The sequence below is a fragment of the Pongo pygmaeus genome, chromosome 23, assembly GCF_028885625.2.
Source record: "Pongo pygmaeus isolate AG05252 chromosome 23, NHGRI_mPonPyg2-v2.0_pri, whole genome shotgun sequence".
NCBI classification, from domain to species: Eukaryota; Metazoa; Chordata; class Mammalia; order Primates; family Hominidae; genus Pongo; species Pongo pygmaeus.
Genome location: NC_085931.1, coordinates 29,783,787 through 29,811,726, shown reverse-complemented (window position 1 = coordinate 29,811,726; position 27,940 = coordinate 29,783,787). Strand labels below are relative to the sequence as shown.

Genomic DNA, 27,940 nt, shown 5'->3' with positions numbered 1-27,940 from the left:
GAAATAATGCCTAAGACCACCAACACCTTAAACATTTGTTCATCACACTAGAAATGAAACTGTTTTCCAAATAATATTAACATCTATCTGTGTCTATCGCCATTGTGTCAATGTCTGTGTGATCCTATAACATTTAGAAGACCTAGAAGAATGCCCTTGCTTTTTGCAACATGAAAATGGCCGATATCATAGATGATATAGATATAGATAGATAGGGGGTTGTATCTTGAAATTTATTTCTCTAAAGGACTTCTTTCACTTCAAATTTGAAATTATTCTGGTTTTCAGTGTCACAAATGATAAACCTTATAGAATGATAACACAATTGTATATGTTATAAAGTCACAGGGTCTATCAAATAATGAACCAATCATTTGGTGTTGAGGTTAGTAGTATACATTTTTATTTCAATTCTCACCAAATGAGAACACGTTTTATATTGAGGGTCCATGCCCTAACCATACCACATTGTGGGGTTGCTCAGAGACTGTGAGGTTCTGCCTACACTAAGCCAGGATGAGAATTTTATTCCTAAGCCAGGATGAGAATTTTATTCCTCACACTGCTGTCTGCACTTGTTTGTATCCCATAATATCCCCCAAAAGTGAGCATGAAAAGTTCATTTTTTAAGCTGCTTGTTCATTCTCTTACATTTAATACATGTACCCAAAATTGTCTTCATTTTTAAAATAAAATGTTATGCTATCTTGTAATCTATGACCCTATAGAATAATCTTGATCCATACACTTTTGCTATCACAGGCAGAACAAGATCAACTTCCTCTCTCTGGGATAAATGCCATGACCTCTGCTCTTTGAGCATTATTTTTCTTAAGTTATTTTTTAAACAGAAATTTATCTCACTTACCTTAACCAAATGTCTTTTCAAAGTAACCGCATTTCTTTTAAGTGAAAAATTAAATAGTTACCTTCTGTTATCAAGAATTATCTGAATACAAAATATGCATTGTTTTAACTTTAGAAGGAATGAAAAACATCTACAGGTTACTAATCTAAAAATGCAGGCTCTGGGTTTATATGGTGTTAACATGTCTTCCAAATTTTAAGTAACAGGTATTTAAATAACATGAACTTTGTTTTCAAACTTAGAAAATGTTTCAACCTTTTGGCTGGGCATGGTGGCTCAAGTCTATAATCCCAGCAATTTGGGAGGACGAGCTGTGAGTTTTGACTGATCCCAGGAGCTCAAGACCAGCCTGGGCAACATGATGAAACTCCATCTCTACCAAAAGTTACAAAACTTTGCCAGGCATGGTGGCACCGCCTGTAGTCCCATCTACTCAAGAGACTGAGATGGGAGGATTGCTGGAGCCAGACAAGCTGAGGCTGCAGAAGGTAAACTGTCGAGGCTAAAACATGGTAAATGTTTAATCCATCACTTAAAAGAAATGTTGGTTACATTGAAAAGAAATTTGATTAATGTAATTAGATATGATTCTGTTTAAAAAATAATTGAAATGAGCCCTGTTAGCACCACTGCATTCCAGCCTGGGCAACAGAGCAAAACCTGTTGAAAGAAAGAAAGAGAAGGAAGGATGAGGAAGGAAGGAAGGAAGGAAGGAAGGAAGGAAGGAAAGAAGGAAGCCAGGCAGGCAGGAAGGAAGGAAGGAAGGAGAAAGAAAAAAAGAAAGAAGATATTTCAAGCTTTAGAGTACCAGAGCCACTCTGTAATCAATAAGCAACAGAACCAAAACAGAAAGAGATTCTATAGAACAGTCTAATAAGCAATACAATTATAAATTTCTGTTCAGATATCAAAACCATTTTCAATAGTAAATATATGGTATGAACACCCCACAGAGATCAAGTAGGATGTATTATGTGTGAATGAAATTATGAGTTGAGAGTAGGAAATTTATAAATTTAATCAAACAAGTTAAAGCATTATGAGGAAGTTGTACTGCTAATGTATTACTTGGCAAGCTGTTCAGTGGAACACCAAGATATTCTTAAGGAAGTTGCAAATATCTTTTAAAATGTTATCATTGAAGTGGATTTTAAAAAAATGAGGATGTGAATACCTTTACAAAGTATTCAGGGATAAAGAGAGAAAAATAAATTTAGATTGTGTATACATATATAAAATTTATTTTAAAAGATAAGCTTGTCTTTTTTATCCCTTAAATAAAAGGAGCAGATATTTAAATTCCTTGTCTTTTATTTTAAAATTTAGAAAACGCTTACAGCTTTCCACACTGAAATTTATACTAAGACAGATAATCCAATCAAGGGATAACAAAATCAAAACAGAATTCTCTTGATGAATCTATTTTCTTGATTTTTAAGTCTCAGTGTATACTCTATAGTAAAACTATTTATAATTGATTCTGCTGTTTGAAAATATTTACTGATCATTTATCTTGTACCAAGTGATCTCCAGCTCTGAAGATAGGTCAGTGGAAAAACATACAAAGTTGCCCAGCTTCGTTAAACTTAAATTCTAATGAGGAAAAAAGAAATAATTAATCAGGGACTTTAAAACAGGAGTGTTGTGATATGGCTTGGAATTCTAACTGCATCCTGTGCTTGCTGTGTGGAGACTGGATTGAAAAATAGGGTGATGAGAGGAGCTTAAATTCGTATAGAATATGGCTAGCCTGTATTTTGAGGGCTCTTGAAATAAGAATGTATAATAGTTCTCATTATTTCCTCAAGAAATCTGTGCAGTAGAGCTTTGGCCTTGGGAGGGAAGTACTATAGTCACCAAGCGGTGAGGGTGGGAAGGTGAATTTGCAAATACCATTTGGAATGACTTCACTTTAAAGGTAAAGCTGGCAGGATTTTCATACATGTCAGATCTGAAAAAATGTGTGTGTGTGTGTGTGTTAGAGAGAGAGAGACAGAGAGAGAAAGAGAGAGTGAAAACCAGACAGATACAGAGAGAGGACGACAGAGCTGCAGTGACAGAGAGAATTAAAAGCGGACACCATGAATATTGAGCTGAGAAACTATAAAATGGGAATTGCCATTAAACAGAATGGGGAAGAGCAAGTTTGAGGAGTATCAGTGGCTCCATGTGGACTTATTTTGACATTCCTAACAGATGTCCAAATGGAGAAGTCAGACAGTGTTGTGCATAGTCTAGTGTTATGGTATCAAAGAAAATATCAGGAAATGAATGACACAAAAATTAGTAAGAAAGCAAACTTAAGAAATGTTAGTCAAAGTCCTGAGTCCAGTGGTTATCTAACACCCAAAAAGTAGTAGGCCGGGCGCGGTGGCTCATGCCTGGAATCCCAGCACTTTGGAAGGCCAAGGCGGGCAGATCTCCTGAGGTCGGGAGTTCGAGGCCAGCCTGACCAATATGGAGAAACCCTATCTCTACTAAAACTACAAAATCAGCTGGGTGTGGTGGCTCATGCCTGTAATACCAGCTACTCAGGAGGCTGAGGCAGGAGAATCGCTTGAAGCCAGGAGGTGGAGGGTGCGGTGAGTCGAGATTGCATCATTGCACTCCAGCCTGGGAAACAAGAGCAAAACTTCATCTCAAAAAGAAAAAAAAGTGATAAAGATGAGAAGAAACCAGCAAAAAAGTACTAGGGGTAATTATCAAAAATGTCAAGGGGGAAGTAGGTTAAGTGTTCTGGAATTCTCTCAAAGAAAGTTTTGAAAAAAGGAGGGAGGGAGAGATCAACTGCTTTCAATGCTGCTGATACATAATTAAGACAAAGCCTGAGGAATTATGCTTCAATTCATCATTTAACGATATGGATATTGTTTGTGCTTTGATAAGAGCAATTTTCTTGGAGTGAGTAGGTGAGAAACCATATTAGAGTGGTTTCTCAAAAGAATGCCTGATCTCTGGATTATTAAGGAAACTTTTTATTGAACAGTGGAGGCACAAATTGGATTTGTCTTAATTCCAGGGTCGGGACACACTCTAAACATGTGCCTCTGCATGCCTTGCTTATTACAGCTAGGTATCCTGTTATCTTTCAATAACAGAATAATCACCTGCAAAACCCACACCCATTTAATGGACACACTTTACAAAGACTGATACTAGAAGTTGTTGGAGAGGATGTGGTTCCACGTAATATGTCTTTGGAAAACTCACTATACCTGCTATACTAAAACATTCAGATACCAAACACCAGCAATTCCATATTGTAATATATGTCTATGAGAAAAAACAAGAGCCCTGTATTAAATATAGATTATTATTAAAAATAATCACACTGGGTTTCCTGATTTTTTTATTAGCAAGTCAGTCTCTGCCTGATTTCAATCGTACAGCCTCCATCTAATATGTATATATTGTGTTTTTAATCAACCACTAAGAAAAAGTATTATATTTTATATAAATTTTACATTCAGTGCCGAAACCAGCATTTTGTAGATTCCAGAGATTTGTTGAATAAATAATGAGTAACTTAGATAAGTTAATATTTATAGTGTCTATATACAAATAATACATCATCTCAGAATACAATAATAACATTTGTTATGCAGAAAATGATTTCAATCTCAGTTAAAAATATTTTGGGCTTAGGAGTTACTGTCACATATGGATGTTCACATTGTTTTGTTTATACGAAAATGTTTGTTGTTAACGTACATTTTTGGTACTTAAGCCTTTTGCTCTTGCTGCCATAGCAAATAGTGTGCCTATTAAGAACAAGAACCAGAGGTTTACTTCATTTTAACAGATTTCTTAATAAAATACATGCCATACTGTTTGGTTTAATACATAAGCAAAGAGCCATTCACTCCACCATTGCTACCTGTCCCTCCTGTAATACGGCTCCTGAAGATGTTACCGATAGCAGAGGACTTTGTGTTCAACCTAAGCACTTTACAGCCCTTTCATTTTCAACTAAGTATGAGATAAAATAATTCAGCACCAATAAAACAAACACTTCTTAAATAATGACCCTTTTTTTGAGCCTGTTTCACATTATGCCGCAAGACAGAGTACACTTCTCTTTCCCAGCAAATCAGTGTTGGCACTACACCCTCTATACTCTGAAAACTTGTATTATTGGCTTTCTTAGAAACACAATTTGAGCTTATAATTTAGATGTCATCAAATAATGTACAAAAATGTGCTACATCCTTCCCCTTCGCTTCTCTTCTCTTCTTATCAGATAATTGTCAGTTTTCTTTTCTCTCCAATTCCTTTCCTCCGTCTACTTGACTTTTAAAAGACTTTCTGCACATTTCCAATCTTAGTATTATAGAGACCAAATGTGTGGTCAAACTGCATATATAGGAAGAGTTGAATTATATGCAAGCATTTTTAGATAAACAATTCCTCCTCAGATTTCTGTGATTATTTCATATAATCAAATGTCTTCCAGATACACATCCCAAATGAGTGGTTGTCAAGCTCTGCTTTGTGGTCTAATTTCATCAGAATTATCCAAAATTCTTATGATAAATACAGACAAATTGACATAACTCCAGATTTCCGAAATCAACATTTTCAGAACCTAGGAATATGCATTGAAACAATGTATTCCTCAGATGATGCTGACATGATACGGGATCCGACTTTACAATGCCAGGAAAATTACCTTTCTTGCCCTTCAGTTGACCCTTGCATCCAGAGGTCCTCTTCCCCTTTCATATTCTGCCCTCTCTCCTTCTGCACCTTCCTCCTTTCCTCCCTCTACTTCTGCTCATCCAGATCCCAAGCCCTCCCCCACGGATTCGCTAAACCTCCAAATGGTCAGTTGCCAATAAAGTTCCCTCTGTCTCCTGAACAAGTTATGTGGGCAAATGTAAAATTTAAGTTTGGACCAAGCTGAATCAAGAGCGGCAATTACAAATTTCCCTAAACCCAAAGGGGACCAGCAAACACTTGTAGAAGATTAGAGATTTCCTGTGAGTGCAAAGGGCTCAGAGTGCCCTGATGCTATAGACTAAATCTTACTGTCCCCTCTAATTCATGTGTTAAAATCTAATTCCCTATGTGATGGGATTTGGAGGTGAGGCCTTGGAAGGTGATTAAGTGATGAAAGCAGAGAACCCGTGAATGGGATCAGTGTCCCTATCAAAGGGACAGCTGAGAGCTCCCTCATCCCTTCTGTCATGTGAGGACACAGTACAAAGATGGCCATCTATGAACCAGGAAGGAAGCCCTCACCAGACACAAAATGTGCTGACCACTCAGTGCTGACTCCAGTGAGTCAGACAGCCCAGGCCACATACCCGGCTCTCTGCCTCCATGCCTCCCACAGTGCCCAGGGCTGAGAGCAGAGTGGCAGCTGCTGACTGGGGCTGTGCTGGCCACCCACTCTCTTCCACCTCTTGCTCCAGCCATGCTTTCAGCCCCAGGGCTGAGGCCAGTGGCTAGAGCAGGTGCCATGATGTCAGGCAGCTCCTTAATGGGCTGGTCCTTGGCCGGGCCAGGGCAGGGGCAGGAGGGCTCTGCAGCTGCCTCTAGGTCCAGTTCTGTCCCTGAAGGGGGCTCTTCCCCTAGTGCTGGCACTGGCTCATCAGCTGGTGCTGGAAGGTCCTGTATTGCTGCACATTGAGCAGGAGATGAAAAAGAAGAAAGAGTCACCAATGTCAGTTACTTTCCACTGGGATTTCCACACACAGAGTCAGTCTCACTGAATTAAAGGAATTCCAGTCCAAAAACACTGCCCCCACAAAGTCTCCAAAACTACAGGCCCCCCTCACCGTGTGCCTGTGCCTGGAGGGACTCCAGAGGCTCCAGCTGGCCAAAGACAATGCACAGATGTGGCCCAGATGGGATCACCAGTGAGGCCTGGCCTCGTAGGGCCTGCCCAGGGCTGTCCTGTTGTACCTGGGGGCGCCTTCGGCCAGAGGTGCCTGGGGTGAGGAATGAGCCTGCATTGTCATCATGGGAAAAGGCTCTCACTCTGGGCCCTCCTGAAGCAGGAGCCTCAAGATGTGCGGATGCAGCATGAGAACATCTTGCTCTCCTGAGTATCTCCCACAAAGGGAACTGGCTGCAGGACTGTCTCTAGGATGTGGGTGCCTGGTTACCAGAGTTCTAAGTTCTGTGAGGGTATATCACCAAGGAAGTGAAGTCACTTCTTCAAGTTTCCATATCCTCAGCCCCTTCCTTCCATAAGACCTACTCAGAACCCCCTGGGCTGCTGGCTGCTCACCCTCCCCCCAGGTCAGCTCCTTACCTGTACACAGGTAAGTCCACCCAGGGCCTGCTTGTACACCTGCTCCTGATGTGCACCTGGGACCTAGGAATCCACTTAGGGCCTGTGATCCAACAGGGGCCTACTGTCGATTGAAAGTATTTTTTTATTATTCCCACAGGAAAGAAAAGGCCTTCTAGCAATAAAAAGCACAGTTTCACATCAAAAACATAAAAGTGATCAAAATCTTGGGGAAGAAATGCATCAGTTTTAATCACTGAAATGTTAACTTTTGATAAATATTTAAGTTTATAAGGAAAAATAAAACCATGCTGATAAAACCACAGTTGTAGGGAATGCTATAGAGTTTCTCATATGTGGTTTGAACACAGAAAGGTCCCACCTAGTTATGCTCATAATTTTCTACATTAATCTTCTTGTTCTTACGATTAATGGAAAGAATACCATGACAATGATGGTGACGATGGTTCAAGTACACACTGAGGTTTAGTGACAGAAACATCAGGTACTCCCGGTTACAGTGCAGCTGTTCTTATTGGGGTGGGAAAATCAATCTTGTGTTCAGTATACACAGGAAGCAGGAGTACATGTGGATATGACCACATTTCACTGGACTTATATTTTAAACAGAAGATATGCAGTTTATCCTGCACTATCCATTCTGTGATCAAAAACCACGGAAAAGAAGAGCATTTCAACCTGAGACTCAGTTACTAGGATTGCACCTGCCCCACCTCCCTGTAACCATATCTGTCACCTCTCTGTGCTGAGCCAGAGGGGTTCACATATGGCACAGACTGAGGCTGGACTCCATAGTTTTCAACCTCCCAGGTGTCAGGTGTCCTGGAGTCACCTGGAGGAAGGAAGCTCCTGGGTTCCCTCTTCTTGACCAGCAGGAGGCAGCAGAGCTGCAGCCAGAAGCTCCGGGGCTGCCCAGGAGGAGCCTAAGAGGGAGGCCAGCCCTGAAGGCTCAGGAGGTGTTTGAGGATCAGTCCTGGGTCTGGAAGCCCAGTAAAGTGCATCCTATCCCCTCGGGCTGCAGTTACCCCATCCTGAGTGCTAGATTTACACAGCATTCACCCAGGACACTGACAGGAGATAGGGAACATGAGGGCCTCGCCTGGGAAATGCAGCTGGAGGCATCTGGGCCCGCTGTCAGCCTGGGCAGCTCCCACAGGGCTGGGATTCCCTGGGAGATGCCCCGAGGTTGAGGTGCTCTAGGAGGGGAACACAGTGTGAGGCGATGGGGCTCCCAGGGCCTGAGTCCTTCACCCAGGATGGCTACCTGAGCCTCCTGCCACTCTCAGGGTCTTTTCTCTCTCTGTTCAGCAACATTCTGAGGATCTGAGCCCTCAATCCTGGGCACTTCAAGAGACCCCCACCCCCTTCTTCCTCTACCTTTCCTTCCAGTTCCAAGCACACTCTGGCTCTGGGGGCAGCTTCTGTGCTCAGGAGAGTCTCAGGTGGGTGGGGTGGTGCATTCAGGGCCCTGGTTCCTGGATGGGGCATCCCCAGCCTCCTTGAGGAGATGTTCTCCACAGGGAAGGGGATTCTCACCTGCCTCAGGCCACAGCTCTGGCCACCAGGTGGTCTTTGGCTCATTGACAAGATACATCTCATTGCAGGGACCAGGGACCACCCATCCTATGGAGGCCACACCCTATGCAAAGGCTGTGTCCCCAGGATGCTCACTGAGACCATGGGGCTTAAAGTTGAATTTCCCATCAATATTTCATGTAAACTTGTAAAAAGCACCAGAAAACCACATTGGATAGAGAATCTTGGTGCTTTTTACCAGTATACATAAATTATTGGTGGGAAAAATAAACAATGGCAGAGCTGAGGATGGCAATGGCTGGTCTACTGTGGGGATGGTAATGGCCTAGGAGCATCGGCACCATGGGTGAAATGAGACCAGACATCCTGATGACTCCACATGGGTGAAGGCTTCCATAAATGACTCAACTATTCTCACTGAAATAGTTAACTAGTGTCCTAATGACAAAATCCATCATTTAGAGGAAATTGCCAGGATGGGACATTTCCTCCAGCCAGGAAGACTGTGGACAAATTCATGAGCAGGGCTGGCCCAGTTCACCTGGATCTGAGAACCTCAGAACTGAGTCCCTCCAGTCCTCCAGGCAGACTCTGAAGAGGGGGTGTCACGAGTGGGTACGAATTAGGTGACCAGGATGTACTGCGGTTTGGGGACTCAGTTGTGACTTAGGGAAATGGGGCCTGATTGAATCATCAGACAGTAGGTCTCTGGATTTCCATAGATCATGACAAGCCAGTCCTTGGCCTGAATATCCTGAATCAGTTCCCAGAACTGCCCAGCTCATGTCGTGCCATTCTCTACAGAGAAACCAGTGGAGTGGACATTGTGGGATCTGCCCAGATTCTTCTTCTGAGCTCACCCACCCAGCTCTCCTGGGAGCTTGTGGCAGCTGAGAGCTGTGCCTTCACTGGGAAGTGTGGCTCAGTGCAGAAAACTGCCTCCTCCAGGTTTATGCCCTTCCTCAGCGAGCTTAGATTTCATGACTGCCCCAGGACAAGATCTCAAAACTCTGCCTCAACATAGGAGGACCTAAAAATCCTTCCCGCTCCACAGCTCCCTGTAGCAGAGACTGAGACCTCAATGAGGGTCGGGGTCTCCTGCCCGGTGTTGCCTCCCTCAGCTCCTTTCACATCCTCTGTGCATGCAATTCTCCATCTCAGAGTTTGTTTCCGGGGAACCCAAATTAAGATCACCAGCTATCCCCAACATGGGCCATGCGGGACCTCAGGAGGCCACAGCACACTGGAAAGCACCCGTTTATTCCTAAGTTAGCATTGTGAGTATCCAAATGCCCAATAAGACCTGAGTTTTTCTTGCATTTGTATGGAACAAAAAGGGAGCCTGACTCGCCAGGTGCTCTGGGTTCTGAGGGAGAGTTGGAGTCAGATCTCCCTGCAGGGAAACCTGGGGCAGGAGGAGCAGCCTTACCCCATGCAGGGACTACAAATGCACCCACAGGGTGAGCTGCAGGATGGACACTGCCCACCTCCACCTTCCACATCCTGTGCAAAAAATCATTCTTTCCACCCCTCCTTCAGCCTATCAAAGTTGACACTTAAAAAGCCACCACAGCCCACCCTTGTCAACAGGAAACCCATTCACATCTCCGTCAGCCACACAATCTCCAAGATTCTTCAAAAAATAATAGCAATAGCCATGCAAAGTATATGACATATATCATAAATAATTGTACTTAGATAATATATGAAAATGATACTCTTTTTGATACGCTAGGTAAATAAAATACATTATTTAAACTCATTGACTTCTTCTGTTTGTATTTATAACATGATGACTAAGACAGTGGGATTCCCATGAGGTTCACATCATATTGTGATTGAACAAGGCTGGTCTGCAAGGCTTCAGGTTACAGGGGCTGTGGAGTGACCTGGTGCAGGAAACCCCGTCTCTATCCACAGGACATCAGTGTGAACCCAGGGAGAGGCGCTGGTATAAGAGAGATGAGAACCCAGGTGTGAACCACCTGCTTGTGCAGGGGACTGAGCCTTCACTTTGAGCCAAATAAGTTTTCTTTCCCAGGTTCAATCCTGAACAAGAGGGCTTTCTGGACTTCTTTTTGCTTTCAGGCTTGTGCCCCTTCAGGTTTGGGGCTGTCTGGATTCCAGCCAGGGGACACTTAGGAAATCCGGGAGTCTCACACTGACTGTTGTATTTCATCTGCTGGGGCCATCCCAAACTACTGCGTACCGTTTCCTTTCCTGATGCTCAAATAGCTGCTCCATGCACTTGTCATGGTTTCAGAGATGAATCTAGGTGGGAAGACAGGATAGTGTATGTTATAATATTTAAATGGAAGCTGAATCCGTTAATATTTATTTTAATATGAAACAAAAGAATTTTGTCATAAGCAATGAGGAAAGAGGAAAAGATATTAAAGTTATTTTGAGGAAAAAAACAAAAATGTATTTATCGAATGTCTGTGTGTCTTCAGTGTCGCAGAGTTGAGAGCAGCCAGCTTTAGGTTGCCCTGAGGATGTGCTCAGATGGGAAAAAGCAAGAAAGCAGGAAACACACATCTCTGTGACCTGACACATAAATCACAGTAATGGAAATAAATCTTTCAATAAATCAAACATTCACAATAAATATCACTCTGATGCACACAGAAAGGCCTGTTAGCAAACTTTCCCTTTCCCCTGCTGGGTCATATCCGCATGGATCACCTGTGTGCAGAGTGGACTCTCTGGTCCCCATTTCTCAGGCTGAGAACCAGAGGCTGGGAAGGACAAGTGGCCTGCTCATGAGTGGGAGGGGCAGGACTGGGAGCAGTGGACTCAGGCTCAGGACTGTGGCCCTGGTCAGTGCTCCTTGTTCTCTCCACAGGGTCCCTCCCACATGTGCCTGTGTGGATGTGGGTGCACTGCCTGGGGTGGCTGATGTGCTCCAGGGATTCAATGTGGCAGATGCTTCAGCACCAAGGGTAGGGAGTGGGGATGGGATAAGGCTGCAGCTGTGGAGACCAGGGACCAATGATGCCCAGCAGAGGTTTCCACGGGGAGGGCAGCCCCATTTCCTGACAGTAGAGACAGCCTGGAGGTGGTTGCCAAGCAGAGGGCACTGTGCCATGTGCCCAGGCCTGGAGGGCCACAGAGACACAGGCGCTACACAGCAGAGACACTGAGGGCCAGGAGTTCACTCAGGTAAGTGATGTCAGCAGATCTTTCTCTCCTGAGCAAATCAGGTACAAAGAAATTAAGATCCTGCCATCAGAATAGACAAAAAGGGACTCTAGTCTCCTCAGCTGAGCCCCACTGTCCAGGGAAGCAGAAGTCTCTGAGCCCAGGCCCAGGTGAGGGTGGGGTGAGGAGAGGAGCTCAGGGTGCAGATTTGCATAAAAGCCCCACCCTCCTCTGAGGCAGAGGGGATAAGACAGGGCTGGGGGCAGGCCCAGTGCTGGGGTCTCAGGAGGCAGCTCTCTCGGAATATCTCCACCATGGCCTGGTCTCTGCTCCTCCTCACCCTCCTCACTCAGGACACAGGTGACGCCTCCAGGGAAGGGGCTTCAGGGCTGATCCTTGGCTCCTGCTCCTCAGGCTCACCTGGGCTCAGCACTGACTTACTAAAGTGTATTTCTTCCTTTTTCCAGGATCCTGGGCTCAGTCTGCCCTGACTCAGCCTCCCTCCGTGTCCGGGTCTCCTGGACAGTCGATCACCATTTCCTGCACTGGAACCAGCAGTGACGTTGGTGGTTATAACTATGTCTCCTGGTACCAGCAGCACCCAGGCACAGCCCCCAAACTCATGATTTATGATGTCAGTAAGCGGCCCTCAGGGGTCCCTGATCGCTTCTCTGGCTCCAAGTCTGGCAACACGGCCTCCCTGACCATCTCTGGGCTCCAGGCTGAGGACGAGGCTGATTATTACTGCAGCTCATATAGAAGCGGAGACACTTTCCACAGTGGTCCAAGTTCATGGGGAACTGAGACCAAAACCTGCCCTGGGCTCTCAGGCTCCCTTTTTGCTCTGAAGATGCTTCCTCACCCAGTGCAAGGGGCTTCCTGCAGCACGGCCTTGAGAATTCTTCTCTCTCAGCTCCTCTCCTTTCCACCACGAATTCCAAAAGGAAACCCGCTCTGTGGTTTCTCATCCAGGACAGGGACAGCTTCCTGATGCTTGTGTGCTGTGGTCCCTGAATGTGCAACTCTTCCCAGCTCTTCAAATGCAGGGACAGTGACAAACAGCTGCCTGATTGGTGCAGTCACTGCTTTTTTTCAGGGATGTCTTCACCCTAAATGCATCATCATCCCCTACACTGTGGGTAGAATTTTAGCACCTACATTCTAATGGTTATCGCCACAACTTTGATCTTAAATAGCAGTGCAGCGAACATCCCTATGCAGCCTCCTTTGAGTTCCTGTGTGAATATGACCACAGGATTCATTTCTAAAAGGGAAATTGCGGGTCAGAAAGATGTGTGTGTGTAATTTTCACCCATTGTTATCAGATTCCCCTCCAGAGGGATTCTACTAATTTACAATGCCAGCTGGAAGAACTTGTTCAGAGTACGTTGTTGAAAGTGGAAATTTTTGCCAACTTATCAGACAGAAAAATGGTACCTTGTTACAGTTTTATTTTTGAGTCTCCTGTTCTGCTTACATTTGGGCCTTTTCAGAAATAGTTCAGCACTTTTTCTTTTTTTAGGATTTGGTAAACTTTATAAAAAATATCCAGATAAGGAGAATTTCAGTGTTTGTGGGCAGGCACAGTGGCTCACACCTGTAATCCCAAGCACTTTGGAATAGTAAGACAGGTGAATTGCTTGTTCCCAGGAGTTTGAGATTAGTCTGGGCCACACAGCAAACCCTCATCTCTATTAAATTAATGCAAATAAAAATAAATTTAAAAAAGAATTATTTTAGTCTTTGTGGCCCAAGAATCAACTTTAGGGATATTCCATAGGTACTTATAGCATCATTTACAACATAACCATTTAAAATGATAAAAGCCACTGTCAGCTCTGGGCCATACAAAAACAGGTGTCAGGCCAGGAATGGCCACAGGATGTGGTTGAACGGTCCCTGGTTTGCAGAGTTATCTGAATGTTGAAAATTCCACCAGCACATGATCTAGGTGGGAATCTCTCTGTGAGGGTCACTGTATTTCACCTCCTGTATTCGGCTGAGGTCTTTCCTTGGATAAGAACATGCTCACATCATCTATTTGATTGTATCATGGGTTTAAGACAGCCCTGTGTCACAATCACATAACATTTATCTGCATTGCTTGTTCTGAGTTTTGGGAGAGCTTTAATTTATCAGGAATAGAGTCCTCCTAAGGGAAAGTCTGAGGGAGAGGGACGGGCAAGTGGGCCAGAAAGCTCATACCAAAGCTGGAATATCCAGGGCAGGCTCAGAGAGAAAGGTCCTAATATCAGCATTTGATTGAAGCCCAAAACAGAAGAGAATATGGAGGTTCTGTGAATGACAAATAAACAAATAGTTTAAGTTTTAAATGTATTGAATATTTTTATAATCCATGAAAGCCCTAGAACAGAATTTAACCATGGGATAAGGAAAAGAGCTTGAAATGTCAAAACTATAAAGACCCCAAGCCAAGTTGCCAGGAAAAGAACAGGACCTTTTTGGTGGAACTATGTTTCTGCTGCAAATTATCCCTTTATACATATAATATGTGTGTGTGTGTGTGTGTGTGTGTGTGTGTGTGTAAGGAAACATCCCATGGAACATCCTTCTCTCCTACAGTCAAGATCACCCTCACCCCAAAGGGAACCTAAACAAAATGTCAATATCAAATAGAAAAAATAATGCACTTTGTATAACCATTAGAGAGTCTCTATTTGCATATCAAAATGTGGATGCTTAATGTTAACATTGGAAATAGTATTTTAATATGCATATGAGATGAATTTTCTTTAGACTATTTCTCTGTGAGTTATATTTCTTAATAAGGACATACTCTTCTCTTAGAACAGTTTAACTTAATATACTTTTTGTTCTATTTTCTGTAACAGTTGTTTTTTTCTAAACACTGGCAAAGATATCCCATGACTACTGATTAATATATTTAATTAATGGATGTTTAACTTATGTAAATTAGTTCAAGAGTGGACGTATGTGATTTCCCCACATCCACCTCACAGATGTTGCTGATGTTCACTTGCTCTTCTTTTCTAATCTTAGCAAATAAAGTGGGAAATATGACTTTCCTGAACACCCAGATGACAACAGGAGAGAGGAGGTGAAGCCCCCAAAGCTGTTATTCTTTAAATCCTCAGGATGAATCAGACCTGGAGAATCATCCACACTTGAGTTGGATGATATGCAAATGAGAGTTTCATCTCAGAGTTGGTGATGAGTTAGTTCGGGATTAAGGTTGTTGGGATGAGGTGAATGTGTTTTACAAGTAAAAAAGACATGAGTTTTGGGGTGTATAGGGTAGAAAGTTCTTGGCTGAATTGTGTCCCCCAGATCTGGGTTGAGTGACATCCCACCATGAGGAGTTCCAGAGAAGTAAATTTGCATAAATACCAAATATCCACTGCCCAAGGGGCCTGAGAGGAAATAAGACAGGTCTGGGGAGCCCAGCTGTGCTGTGGGCTCAGGAGGCAGAGCTCTGGGTGTCTTATCATGGCCTGGACCCCTGTCCGGCTCTCCCTCCTCACCCTCTTCAAAGGTGCTGCCCCCAAGCCCTTCCCCAGGCTCAGCCCTTGCAGGCTCCTGAGCTGGTCCTGCCCTGAACCCTGAGCTCAGCCCAGGCATAGCCTCAGGGTGATACCATTGGAAATGTGTTTGTTATCTTCAAGCCCCCTCTCCTGTCCTCTCCTGCAGGCTCTGTGGCCTACTGTGAGCTGACACAGCCACCCTTGGTGTCAGTGTCCCCAGGACAGACAGCCAGGATCACCTGCTCTGGAGATGTACTGAGGGATAATTATGCTGACTGGTACCAGCAGAAACCAGGCCAGGCCCCTGTGCTGGTGATATATCAAGATGGTGAGGGGCCTCATGGAATCGCTGAGCCTTTCTCTGGGTCCACCTCAGGGAACACAACCACCCTGACCATCAGCAGGGTCCTGACCAAAGGCGGGGCTGACTATTACTGTTTTTCTGGGGATTAGAACAATCCCGCAGTGACACAGGCAGATGGGGAAGTGAGACAAATCCATTTTTCATCTGTCTCTTCTTCTTCCTCCAGCACCAGGAAGACTGTGGACAAAGCCATGAGCAGGTCTGGCCAAGTACTACTGGATCTGAGACCTCCAGACCATCCTTTTGTTCACCCCTACAGGTTGGCGCTGCAGAGCGTAGAGCAGGAGTGGATTTAGGGCTGCTATAATCAGAATTTATGGTGTTTTGGGGCCTCAGGAGTGATTTGGGGAAATAAGAAGTGGATGGAAGATGAGAGAGATGTAGAGATCCATCACGTGGCCTTAGATTTCCATACGATGGTGATTGGGTCACTCCTTCCAAATATCCTACATCAGTGCCCAAAAATGCCCAGCTCAGCTCAACACCTGAGGTTCCAGGCTTCCATGGCAGCCTGGGATTTTGAACAGGAAAAGCAGAGGAGGGGACACTGTTGCATCTGCCTAGATATGCTTTTCTGAGCTCACCCACCCTCAACTGCTGGGAGTTTCTAGAAGCTCAAAGCTGTGCCCTCACAGGAAAGTGCTATTTTGTTTCCAGAAAGCTTCCTTTCTCATATTTAGGCTCAGTTTTGAGAGTTTTGGTTTGATGACTGCCTGAGCCAAGAACCCAAGGCCCTGCCTTAATACAGGATGACGTTGAAAGGCCTTCCAGCTCCAGACCTCCCATTGTGGATGCCTGAGTTGTCAGTTACAATCCTATGATGGGTCAGGGTCTCCTTCTGCGGGCGATGCCTCTCTCACTCCTTTCAGATCCGCTGTGCATGGAAATATTTATCTCAGAGTCTACTTCCAGGGAATCCAAACTAAAATGGCCAGCTGTCACCAAAATGAACCAACATAGACCTGAGGTGGCCACTATACACTGGAATGCACCAGCGAATTTCCTAAATTTCCATTGTGAGCATCCAAATGCCCAACTATTTCTGAGAATTCCTTGTATTCTTATAAAATGAAAAGGGAGCCTGAAATGCCAGGTGCTCTGAGTCCTGAAGGAGAGGTGGAGTCAAATCCTCCTGCAAGGAATCCAAGGAAAAGGGAGCAGCCTCACCTCATGCAGAGACCAGAGCTGCTCCCACAGGGGCACCTGTAGGATGGATGCTGCCCACCTTGACCCTGCACATCCTGCACAATCATCTTTTCACCCTTCCTTCAGCTTATCAAAATTGACACTTACGAAGCCAGCACAGCTCACCCTTGTCGATCAGACTCCTTCAAACCTCCATCAACCACACAATCTCAATATAAAGAATCTCCTCAAAATAATAATAGTAACAGTAGCTATGAAAACATCTATAAAATGTCTCATAAATAATTTTAGATTGTGTGCATGTGTAAATATTATTTTCTACACTTTGTGTTAAATAAAGTGTATTATTGAAACTAGTTTACATTTTTATTTTTTTATCACTAATATGGTGATTGGACAGTAGGATTCACATGAGACTCAGATCATGTTGTGATTGTACAATGCTGGTCTGGTCTTACCCTTTCAGGTGACAGGTGCTGTGGAGTAACCTGCTTCAGCAAGCCCCATCTCCACCCGTAGGACATATTTTCAAAGCCAGGGAGAGGCACTGGTAGAAGAGAAATGAGAACACAGATGTGGACCAGCTGTTTATGCAGGTGACTGAGTCCTGGAGCCCTGACCCTGCTCTAACCTAGATGTGTCACATCCATCTCACCAGAGACCACTGCTGGCCTGCCTGAGCTCACAACTGGGGGGATCTGGCATTTCTGGCAACATGGTCGCTTGATGTCCAGTGTTATCCTGTCTCTCTCAGGGCCCAGTAAGACAAAAGGAGCTGCTTTTAGAAAGGGGAGTAATACTCTACTGCACATGACATGGCCTTCTTCCAAAACCCCAGGAGTCTACATTGGGATTCTCCAGTGGGGTTTGCCATGTGCAGGAGGTTTTATTTCCCATAGTGGAGTCTGCTGGATTCTCTGGCCCCAACAGCAGGACATTCACAACCCTGCCTGCACCTGCTGCACAGCCTCCCTGCTCTGGGCCTGGACATCAGTGGGTGACATTTATGGCTCCTGATATATGTGTTGGAGTCACATCCACAAGTGTAAAATATGCTACTCCTAGATCTTTATAGGCCTTGTGTCTCTTTCTTCCTGGGGAGAATTGAAGGATATAATAACATGTTTGGTGTTTTGTTTGTTTGTTTTTTGTTTTGTTCTTGTGACAGAGTCTCACTCTGTAGCCCAGGCTGGAGTGCAGTGGTGTGATCTCAGCTCACTGCAAGCTATGCCTCCCAGGTGACGCCATTCTCCTGCCTCAGCCTCCCTAGTAGCTGGGACTACAGGCATACGTCACCGAGCCCGGCTGTTTTTTGTTTTGTTTGGTTTTGTTTTGTTTTAGTAGAGATGGAGTTTCACCGTGTTAGCCAGGATGGTCTTGATCTCCTGACCTCATGATCCATCCGCCTTGGCCTCCCAAAGTGCTGGGATTACAGGCGTGAGCCACTGCGTCCGGCCATAACATATTGTTTATTTTGTAGGAGATTCTCTGCTGCTCCAGACAACTAAACTCCCAATTTCAGCTAATATGGAGGAGGAAACATCTTAGTTTATTTTCCACTATCAAAAGTGCATGGATCTCACAAAAGCTTCCAATACACCATGCCCATCACGTACATGTGATTGAACTATGATATCCAGATGATCTGAGCCCCCATGATGATATCATGATAGGGAAGGGAGAGCTAATGAAGCTGGGCAGAAAAAGTGTGAATGTATACTGTCGTCCATTCCACGTGAATGCACACTGATTCTGATCCTATTCTCTGAGGGAAATAGACAAGACCTCAGTATCTGCTTCAGTGATGTAACTGTGCACCCGCAGCCATAGCATTCTGTTCCAGGAGATCCCCATCTGGCACAGATATTGCTAATGCCACTATTGCCTTTCTGAGTCTGTACAAATCCAAATTCATCTTCCAGGATCATTCAACTATTGTAGAGATCAGTCCAGTAAACTGAAAATCAGGACCCCAGAAGTAATCACACGTACTGCGGGAGAGGAGAAAGCTGTCTCAGAGGGCACAGTCCTGTTGAAATTCCTCTGCTCCTTGGGAAGAAACAGCCCAGAAAAGGCCCCAGGGGCTGCGTCTCCTCTGGATTCCTGGATGAGGCACACCCCCTACTGCACTGAGATTCCACAGAAGCTGGGGATGAAGTGCAAACACCATCTTTGGTTCATCCTTGGGATTTTCTTTTTATCATACACTCGTCATTTTGTCTACAATGTCCAAAGTTGCTAAAGTAGCTGTCTAATAGATACAGAGGTTCTGTGTGGGCTGATCAAAAAGCTCTGGGGTTGGATAGTGGTGATGTTTGAACACTTTTACCGTACTTACTGCCACTTAATTACACACTTAAAAATAATTAAAAAGATAAGACATTTTGTTATGTTTATTTTACCATAATAAAAATATTTCATACTCTGGAAGCAAAGTAATACCAGTTTAATTTCGAAAGCATACAACTGTTAAAAATGGAAATAATTATGTACTAAGCACCATTTTCTCTGTTCTATATGCTACAACTCAATGTTGTCTCTTTCTCACTCTTTCTCCAATTAACAATGATCTTCTGTCTGGTCCAAAGTCACACATTTCCAATTTTCCAGGAATGTCTGTTGAATCTGTTAGTTTGTTGCCAGGAAGAATACTCAAACTTCTTATGCTCATATTTGAGTGTCGGCTGTCTCCAGCCAGCATTTCTAAATCAGGATCCTTTGTCAAGGCTTGGGAAGAGTTTTGTAAAAAGTACCACTGAAGATGACAGTGTTCACTGTTGGCAGCAGGACTGTTTCCACGCAGTAGGGCTATGCTGGGTGTGCGGTGGAGCCGTGCACACTGTGCTCACGGGGCAGATTCTGTGCTGCGGACTCTGATGCCTGTGCTTGGGAGGACGGTGTCCACTGCTGGGCCTACATCTGAATTTGATTCTCAAGAAAAAGGTCATTCATAGCTGTTGGACACTGAGTCACACGGAGGGACAGACAGTGGCTGAGGACACCTTATATCTGATGAGCATAAGGGGATTAGATCAGCTAGTGGAACAGGAAGCTGAAGAAACCTGTGGCTCTAAACATGGAATTTCCAGCCCTCAGTCTCTGCTGTCCATGCCCCTCTCATCTGTATGTTCCTGGGAGATGTGGACCATGGGGGTTAGAGGTGAAGGGGATTGGGAAGCTTTCATGTGTTCTCTCTCTCCATCTCCCTTGCTTATCTAACACACTCTTAGACACCTACTTTATTAGAACTTCTGCTCTACAAACATGCCTGAGCTCTAAATTAGAGACTTTTGAAAGTAGAGACAGATGCAGGAATTGTCCATCTGGAGACTTTCCACCACTTGATGCAGTGAACATGTCTCTGCAAGGCTCAGAATTTCAAACGACAGAATTTTGGGATTTCAAAGAAAACTAAATATTTGGATGAATCACAACAGAAGAAGGAAGCTTCACATGTTTCTCTGCTGCTTGGGCCTCAGTAAGGACTGACTCAGCCAGTTTCAGGCTCCTGGAGACCTCCTGGGAGATCTGCACTAGGAAACCCTTTTCAGCACAACCTGGGAGAGGTAAGGAACCACTGCTCTGATATTCTGCTCCCTGAAAATTTGGCATCCAGAGAAGCATAAGGACCTGTGAGTCTGGTAACATCAAACCCCACAGATGAGGTCTCCTCATTCTCCCCTGACAGCCTGAGCTCTGCATTCCCAAAAGGAAGAGCATCTTCCCGGCATGAAGAGCCAGGAGTAGAGAGGGAGCTTCTCCCGGGGCTGAGCAGGGCAGAAACCACCTTGGTCAGTGGGAAGGAAACGTGCTCAGCTCACATCTGACCCGGAATGACTCAGTCACAGCTGTGCAGGGTCACCTGCGTGTGAGCATCATCTATTTGCTCCATGAGAAAATACCTTGTGTGACTCTTGGGTAAAATTTTACCATTGGTGACATTTCTCTGCCTATTGCTTCAGCTGATGTTTTTTGTAATTCACTTAAGGACACCTGCATATTGTAAGCGTGTCAGGTGTGGGATATATTGAACAGGAAAAGCAGAGGCTTCCTGTATCAATGTTCATGGCTTGTATTCGTGGCCATACTTCATGGAAATGGAAAAAAAAAAAACAGAAAAGAAAGTAATACTCTGCTCAAAAAAGCATTGAGAAATACTATTGTATTAATATATCTACAACTTATTAATTGAGCTAATGGAACAATAACTTAGAGAAATCATTTTTATTGGGGGACCCCTAACCCTTAAACATTGTATGAAAAATTTTGTCAGGTGAAAAGATCATTAAAAAGCCAATGTTTGATTAAAAGCTGGAGTCTTTTACTTTGGGCTGCAATCAGCCAATGAATGCAGGGAGCTGGCTGCCCTCCCAGGCCCTGACTGGCTCCATGTCCAGGTAGAGCAGCGCTTCCCACAGGCAGCTGGAGGAACTGATGAGGGGAAGCTGTTTGCATCAGCGCCTCAAGAATTTGGCTCAGGATTTTTCCATGTTCCTCCCTAAGCCCAGGCTGGTCCCAGGGCACTCAGAAGAGCTCATCATTATGGGTCTAAAACTTCCCTAATCCTGCTCGTCTTTCATTCTTACCCAGTGACCTTGGAATTGTCACTCCCTCTCATAAGCTCTTCCTTTCCCAGTCAAGTGGACTCCCTGAATTCTCTGCTGCTGGGTCAGCAAAGCTCTAGAACTTCAGGGAAAGCAGTGCTGGGTCACCCACATGGGGACCCAGAAAGCTGGCTAAGGACCAGGCACACAGGCAGCAGGGTAGGTCCCCACAGGGCTGCCTGGTGGGCATCGGGTAGAGGAGACAGACCAGAAACCACTCGCTGACTGTCTTGAGGGTCAGGTGAACTAGGGCAGGGCTGGGACATGGTTTGGACCCACAGGAGCCACACCTGTCTTCACAGAGTAGCATCTTTCTGGAGGTCATCAGTGATTTTGTTTGCTATGCTGCCCCAGATCACCTAATTTCTTACCTGTGAATTTCACACACTGCATATCATGCTTGTCCCCAAATTCCTCACTTGTGAGCAAATGTCACATCTGACCTGAACTGGTTTACATCTCAGATCCCCTTCAGGCTTCCCACTGTCCTTTCAGATCCTCACACACCCAAGACCTTTCCCCTCAGGGCACAGACACAGCTCCCTGCACACACTTCCATCACTTGTCTCTTCACTCCTTCCTCAAACAGGGAGGCCTTCTCCAAACGCTGAATCTACAGCAGCCGGCCAGTCAGCTTCTGTCGGAACTTTCCATGATTATCTGCATACAGCCTACAATTCCACGTTTACTTTTTTCTATCATTATCTTTTGATTGTTTGATTTCTATTAATCATTGCATTATCAGTCAGAAATGCTTTTTCACTACAAGTACACATGTGGCAGGAGCCAGGGAGCATCCAATTTTCTCCCACAAAAATAAGTCTGCACGTGCTTGGTGTTTGTTTTCCAGATGCTCACCAGTTCCATAGGAAGCTCAAATATTTCTAACTTTCCATTCCCTTTCAATGCGATGTCGACTTTGCTTTCATTGTCGTTGATGTAAGACCTCAGCACGGCTGTGGCAGCTCCAGCTATCACGCCCATGTTCAAGAGAAAAAGCAAAGCACAAATCCAATCTAGTCTTTCGTTCACAAGAGGAAAAGTTCCCTGAAAAGAACCTCAGCCATCTGACTGTTACATCCTATGGACCAACACCAGGCTACATGGAAACCCCTGGGGGAAACAACTGGAAATTTGCCTGGCTTTCAGTTGAATAGAGGGGATGACACACAGGTAGAAGGTGGTAGGGAGTATCTGCTGGGTCTGTAAACCCAGTCTGCCTACTGCACTGACCCAGCAACAGGACAGGAAACTCCTCAGAGCAAGGACTGTGTCTTCCTTGTGCTGAATTCCTAAAATGCAGTCTCGCCAGGACAGAGTGAGTCAGGGTGAATATTTGTTGGGTGAGTGAGCTTTTGTCTCTGTCGTATTGCAGGAGTCATCACCAACCCACATTGGCCCTGTATTTGCAGCCAGACCCGGTCAAAGCCACACTTCATTCCTTCATCCCTCAGTATCAAGCCCCAGTCCTCCTTCAGGACCACCCACCACTCAGAGACACATGCAGGGAGCCTCAGGGGGGCCCTGTCACCACCTCATCCATATGGGAGTGTTTGTATTTCCATCAGGAATCTGAGCACCTTGTGCCCAGGTCCTGAGGCAGGAAGGAGCCACACAGAAAAGAGGAACTTCTTCCCTGAGGTCAGCAGTCCATGAATCAAGGAATCAGGGGCCTGAGCAGCAGATTCTGAAGCTACACCTGGACCTAGGAGGCCCCTTAGCCTCCAGCTGCCCATGTAGAGAGGACACCAGGGGGCAGCAGAGAGTAACCTGGCAGAAACACCTGGCTCCCTGCAACCTCTGCCTCCTGGGTGATTCTCCTGTATTAGCCTACTAAGCAGCTGGGATTACAGGCCCCCGTCCTCACGCCGGCTAATTTTTGTATTTTTAGTAGAGATGGGTATCACCATGTTGGTCGGGTTGGTGTTGAACTCTTGACCTCAGGTGATCCACCCATCTCGGCCTCCCAAAATGCTGGAATTACAGGTGTGAGCCACTGCGCCCAGCACAATAGTTTTTTTAATATGAAATGTTAAGAGTTTTGTCATAGACAATGGGAAAGTGAAAGTAGATTGAAAGCTTTTTAAGGAAAAAACCAACAATGTACTTGTAGACTGTCTGTGTGTCTTCAGGGTTTCAGGGTTGAGAGAGGTCAGTTTTATTGTTCCCAAAGGATGTGCTAAGATGGAAGAAACCAAGAAAGCCAAAAACACACATCTCTGTGACTCAAAACATAAATCAAGGTAAAATGGAAAAAATCTTTCAATAAATCATTCACAATAAATATCACTCTGGTGCACACAGAAAGGCCTGTTAACAAACTTTCCCTTTGACCTGCTGGCTCATATCACCATGGATCACCTGTGTGCAGAGTGGACTCTCTGGTCCCCATTTCTCAGGCTGAGAACTAGAGGCTGGGAAGGACAAGTGGCCTGCTCATGAGTGGGAAGGGCAAGGATTGGGAGCAGCGGACTCAGGCTCAGGACTGTGGCCCTGGTCAGTGCTCCTTGTTCTCTCCACAGGGTCCCTCCCACATGTGCCTGTGTGGATGTGGGTGCACTGCCTGGGGTGGCTGATGTGCTCCAGGGATTCAATGTGGCAGATGCTTCAGCACCAAGGGTAGGGAGTGGGGATGGGATAAGGCTGCAGCTGTGGAGACCAGGGACCAATGATGCCCAGCAGAGGTTTCCATGGGGCAAGCTGCCCCATTTCCTGACTGTAGGGACAGCCTGGAGGTGGGTGCCCAGCAGAGGGCACTGTGCCATGTGCCCAGGCCTGGAGGGCCACAGAGACACAGGCGCTACACAGCAGAGACACTGAGGGCCAGGAGTTCACTCAGGTAAGTGATGTCAGCAGATCTTTCTCTCCTGAGCAAATCAGGTACAAAGAAATTAAGATCCTGCCATCAGAATAGACAAAAAGGGACTCTAGTCTCCTCGGCTGAGCCCCGCTGTCCAGGGAAGCAGAAGTCTCTGAGCCCAGGCCCAGGTGAGGGTGGGGTAAGGAGAGGAGCTCAGGGTGCAGATTTGCATAAAGGCCCCACCCTCCTCTGAGGCAGAGGGGATAAGACAGGGCTGGGGGCAGGCCCAGTGCTGGGGTCTCAGGAGGCAGCTCTCTCGGAATATCTCCACCATGGCCTGGTCTCTGCTCCTCCTCACCCTCCTCACTCAGGACCCAGGTGACGCCTCCAGGGAAGGGGCTTCAGGGCTGATCCTTGGCTCCTGCTCCTCAGGCTCACCTGGGCCCAGCACTGACTTACTAAAGTGTGTTTCTTCCTTTTTCCAGGATCCTGGGCTCAGTCTGCCCTGACTCAGCCTGCCTCCGTGTCCGGGTCTCCTGGACAGTCGATCACCATTTCCTGCACTGGAACCAGCAGTGACGTTGGTGGTTATAACTATGTCTCCTGGTACCAACAGCACCCAGGCAAAGCCCCCAAACTCATGATTTATGAGGTCAGTAAGCGGCCCTCAGGGGTCCCTGATCGCTTCTCTGGCTCCAAGTCTGGCAACACGGCCTCCCTGACCATCTCTGGGCTCCAGGCTGAGGACGAGGCTGATTATTACTGCAGCTCATATAGAAGCAGCAGCACTTTCCACAGTGGTCCAAGTTCATGGGGAACTGAGACCAAAACCTGCCCTGGGCTCTCAGGCTCCCTCCTTGCTCTGAAGATGCTTCCTCACCCAGTGCAAGTGGCTTCCTGCAGCACGGCCTTGAGAATTCTTCTCTCTCAGCTCCTTCCCTTTCCACCATGAATTCCAAAAGGAAACCTGCTCTGTGGTTTCCCATCCAGGACAGGGACAGCTTTCTGATGCTTGTGTGCTGTGGTCCCTGAATGTGCAACTCTTCCCAGCTCTTCAAATGCAGGGACAGTGACAAGGAGCTGCCTGATTGGTGCAGTCACTGCTTTTTTCAGGGATGTCTTTACCCTAAATGCATCACCATCCCCTACACTGTGGGTAGAATTTTAGCAACTACGTTCTAATGGTTATCGCCACAACTTTGATCTTAAATAGCAGTGCAGCGAACATCCCTATGCAGCCTCCTTTGAGTTCCTGTGTGAATATGACCACAGGATTCATTTCTAAAAGGGAAATTGCGGGTCAGAAAGATGTGTGTGTGTCATTTTCACCCATTGTTGTCAGATTCCCCTCCAGGGAGATTCTACCAATTTACAATGCCGGCCGGAAGTACTTGTTCAGAGTACATTGTTGAAAGTGGAAATTTTTGCCAACCTATCAAACTGAAAAATGGTACCTTGTTAGTTTTATTTTTGAGTCTCCTGTTCTGCTTGTGTTTGGGCCTTTTCAGAAAGTGTTCAGTAGTTTTTTCTTTTTTAGGATTTCATCAACTTTTTCTTAAATATCCAGATAAGAAGAATTTTAGTCTTTGTGGCCAGGCACAGGGGCTCACGCCTGTAATTCCAATGACTTTGGAAAGGTAAGACGGGTGAATTACTTGATCCCAGGAGTTTGAGATTAGTCTGGGCCACACAGTGAACCCTCATCTCTATTAAATTAAAAAACATAAAAATAAATTTAAAAAAGAATTATTTTAGTCTTTGAGGTCCAAGAATCAACTTCAGGGATATTACACAGGTACTTATAGCATCATTTACAATGTAACCATTTAAAATGATAAAAGCCACTGTCAGCTCTGGGCCATACAAAAACAGGTGTCAGGCCAGGGATGGTCACAGGATGTGGTTGAACAGCCCCTGGTTTGTAGAGTTATCTGAGGGTTGAAAATTCCATTAGCATATGATCTAGGTGGGGATCTCTCTGTGAGGGTCACTGTATTTCACTTCCTGTATTAGCCAGAGATCTTTCCTTGGATAAGAACATGCTCGCATCATCTATTTGATGGGCTCATGGGTTTGCCCAAGACAACCCTGTGTCACAGTCACATAACTTTTATCTGCATTGCTTGTTCTGAGTTTTGGGAGCGTTTTAATATATCAGGAATAGACTCCTCCTAAGGCAAAGTCTGAGGGAGAGGAAGGAGCAAGTCGGCAAGAAATCTTGTACTAAAGCTGGAATATCTAGGGCAGGCTCAGAGAGAAGGGTCCTAATATCAGTATTTGACTGAAGCCAAAAACAGAAGAGAACATGGAAGTTCTGAGAATAACAAATAAATAACTAAATAGTTTAAGTTTTGAATGTATTGAATATTTTTATACTACATGAAAATTCTGGAACAGAATTTAACAATGGGATAAGGAAGACAGCTTGAGATGTTAAACGTATAAAGACCACAAGCCAAGTTGCCAAGAAAAGAACTGGACCTTTTTGGTAGAAATATGTTTATGCTGCAAATTACCATTTTCTATGAAATAATTTTTTAGGTATAAGGAAACATCCCATGGAACATTCTTCTCTCCTAAACTCAAAACCACCCTCACCCCACAAGGGAACCTCAATATCAAATAGAAAAAATAATGCACTTTTGTATAACCATAAGGAGAGTCTTTATTTGCACATCAAAATGTTGATGCTTAATGGTAACATTGGAAATAGTAGTTTAATATGTGTATGTGATGAATTTTCTTCTGACTGTACCATTTCTGTCTGCAATTTATCTTAATAGGGACATACTCTGTTCTTAAAACAATTTAACTTGTGTTATCTTTTGTTCTATTTTCTGTATCAGCTCTGTTTTTTCCCAAACACTGGCAAAGATATTCCACGGCTAATGATTATTAAATTCAACTTATGGATATTTAGATTATTTAAATTATTTCAAGAGTGGACAGATGTGATTTCCCCACATCTAATTCACAGATGTTGCTGATGCTGACTCACTCATCTCTTCCAACCTCAGCAAACAAAGTGGGAAATTTGATGTTTCTGAACAACCAGATGACAACAGGAGAGAGAAGGTGAAACCCCCTAAAGCTGTTATCCTTTAAACCCTCAGGAGGAATCATCCTGGAGAAACTCCCACACTTGAGTTGGATTATATCTAAATAAATGAGAGCTTGGTCTTAGAGTTGGTGCTGAGTTAGTTCAGGATTTGGGTTGTTGGGATGGAGTGAATGTGCTTTACAAGTGAAAAATACATGAGTTTTTGGGTCCGTAGGTTGGAGAGTTCTTGGCTGAATTGTGTCCCCCAGAATTCATACAATGAAGCTCTAATGCACAGTGTGTGACTGAATTTGGAGACAGTCTTTAAAGAGGTGATTAAGTAAAAATGAGGTCATGAGGGTGGGTTCTTATCCAATCTGACTGGTGTTCTCCTGAGAAGAGAAAATTTGCACACAGAGAAATGAGACACCAGAGATGAGCCTAGAAAGGAAAGACCGTGTGCGGACTCAGCAAGGAGGTAGCGACCCGCAAGCCAAGGAGAGAGGCCTCCAGGGAAACCACACCTATAAACACTTTCATCTTGACTCCCCAGCTTCAGAACTGTGAGAAAATAAGTATCTGCTCTTTAGGCCAGCAGGTCTTTGGTATCTCATTAAGGTAGCACTAGCAAATGAAAACAAAAGGGACCCCAAAGACCTTGGATGCGGGAGAAGGAGGA

At 44.9% G+C, this 27,940-nt stretch overlaps 2 protein-coding genes, 1 pseudogene and 1 gene segment (V, D, J or C); all 4 read left to right on the top strand.

Moving 5' to 3' along the window:
- Positions 1-27,940, top strand: part of LOC129022801 (immunoglobulin lambda-1 light chain-like) — a 310,065-nt gene that overhangs the window by 36,462 nt on the left and 245,663 nt on the right. The gene's annotated exons all lie outside the window — the stretch shown is intronic.
- Positions 1-27,940, top strand: part of LOC129022799 (immunoglobulin lambda-1 light chain-like) — a 264,622-nt gene that overhangs the window by 4,201 nt on the left and 232,481 nt on the right. The window lies entirely within an intron of this gene.
- LOC134739352 (immunoglobulin lambda variable 3-22-like) lies at positions 15,273-15,967 on the top strand (annotated as a pseudogene).
- On the top strand, positions 24,495-25,173 carry LOC134739351 (immunoglobulin lambda variable 2-14-like). The segment is given in 2 exon segments: positions 24,495-24,599; positions 24,707-25,173. Coding segments are annotated over 2 exon segments (513 nt in total).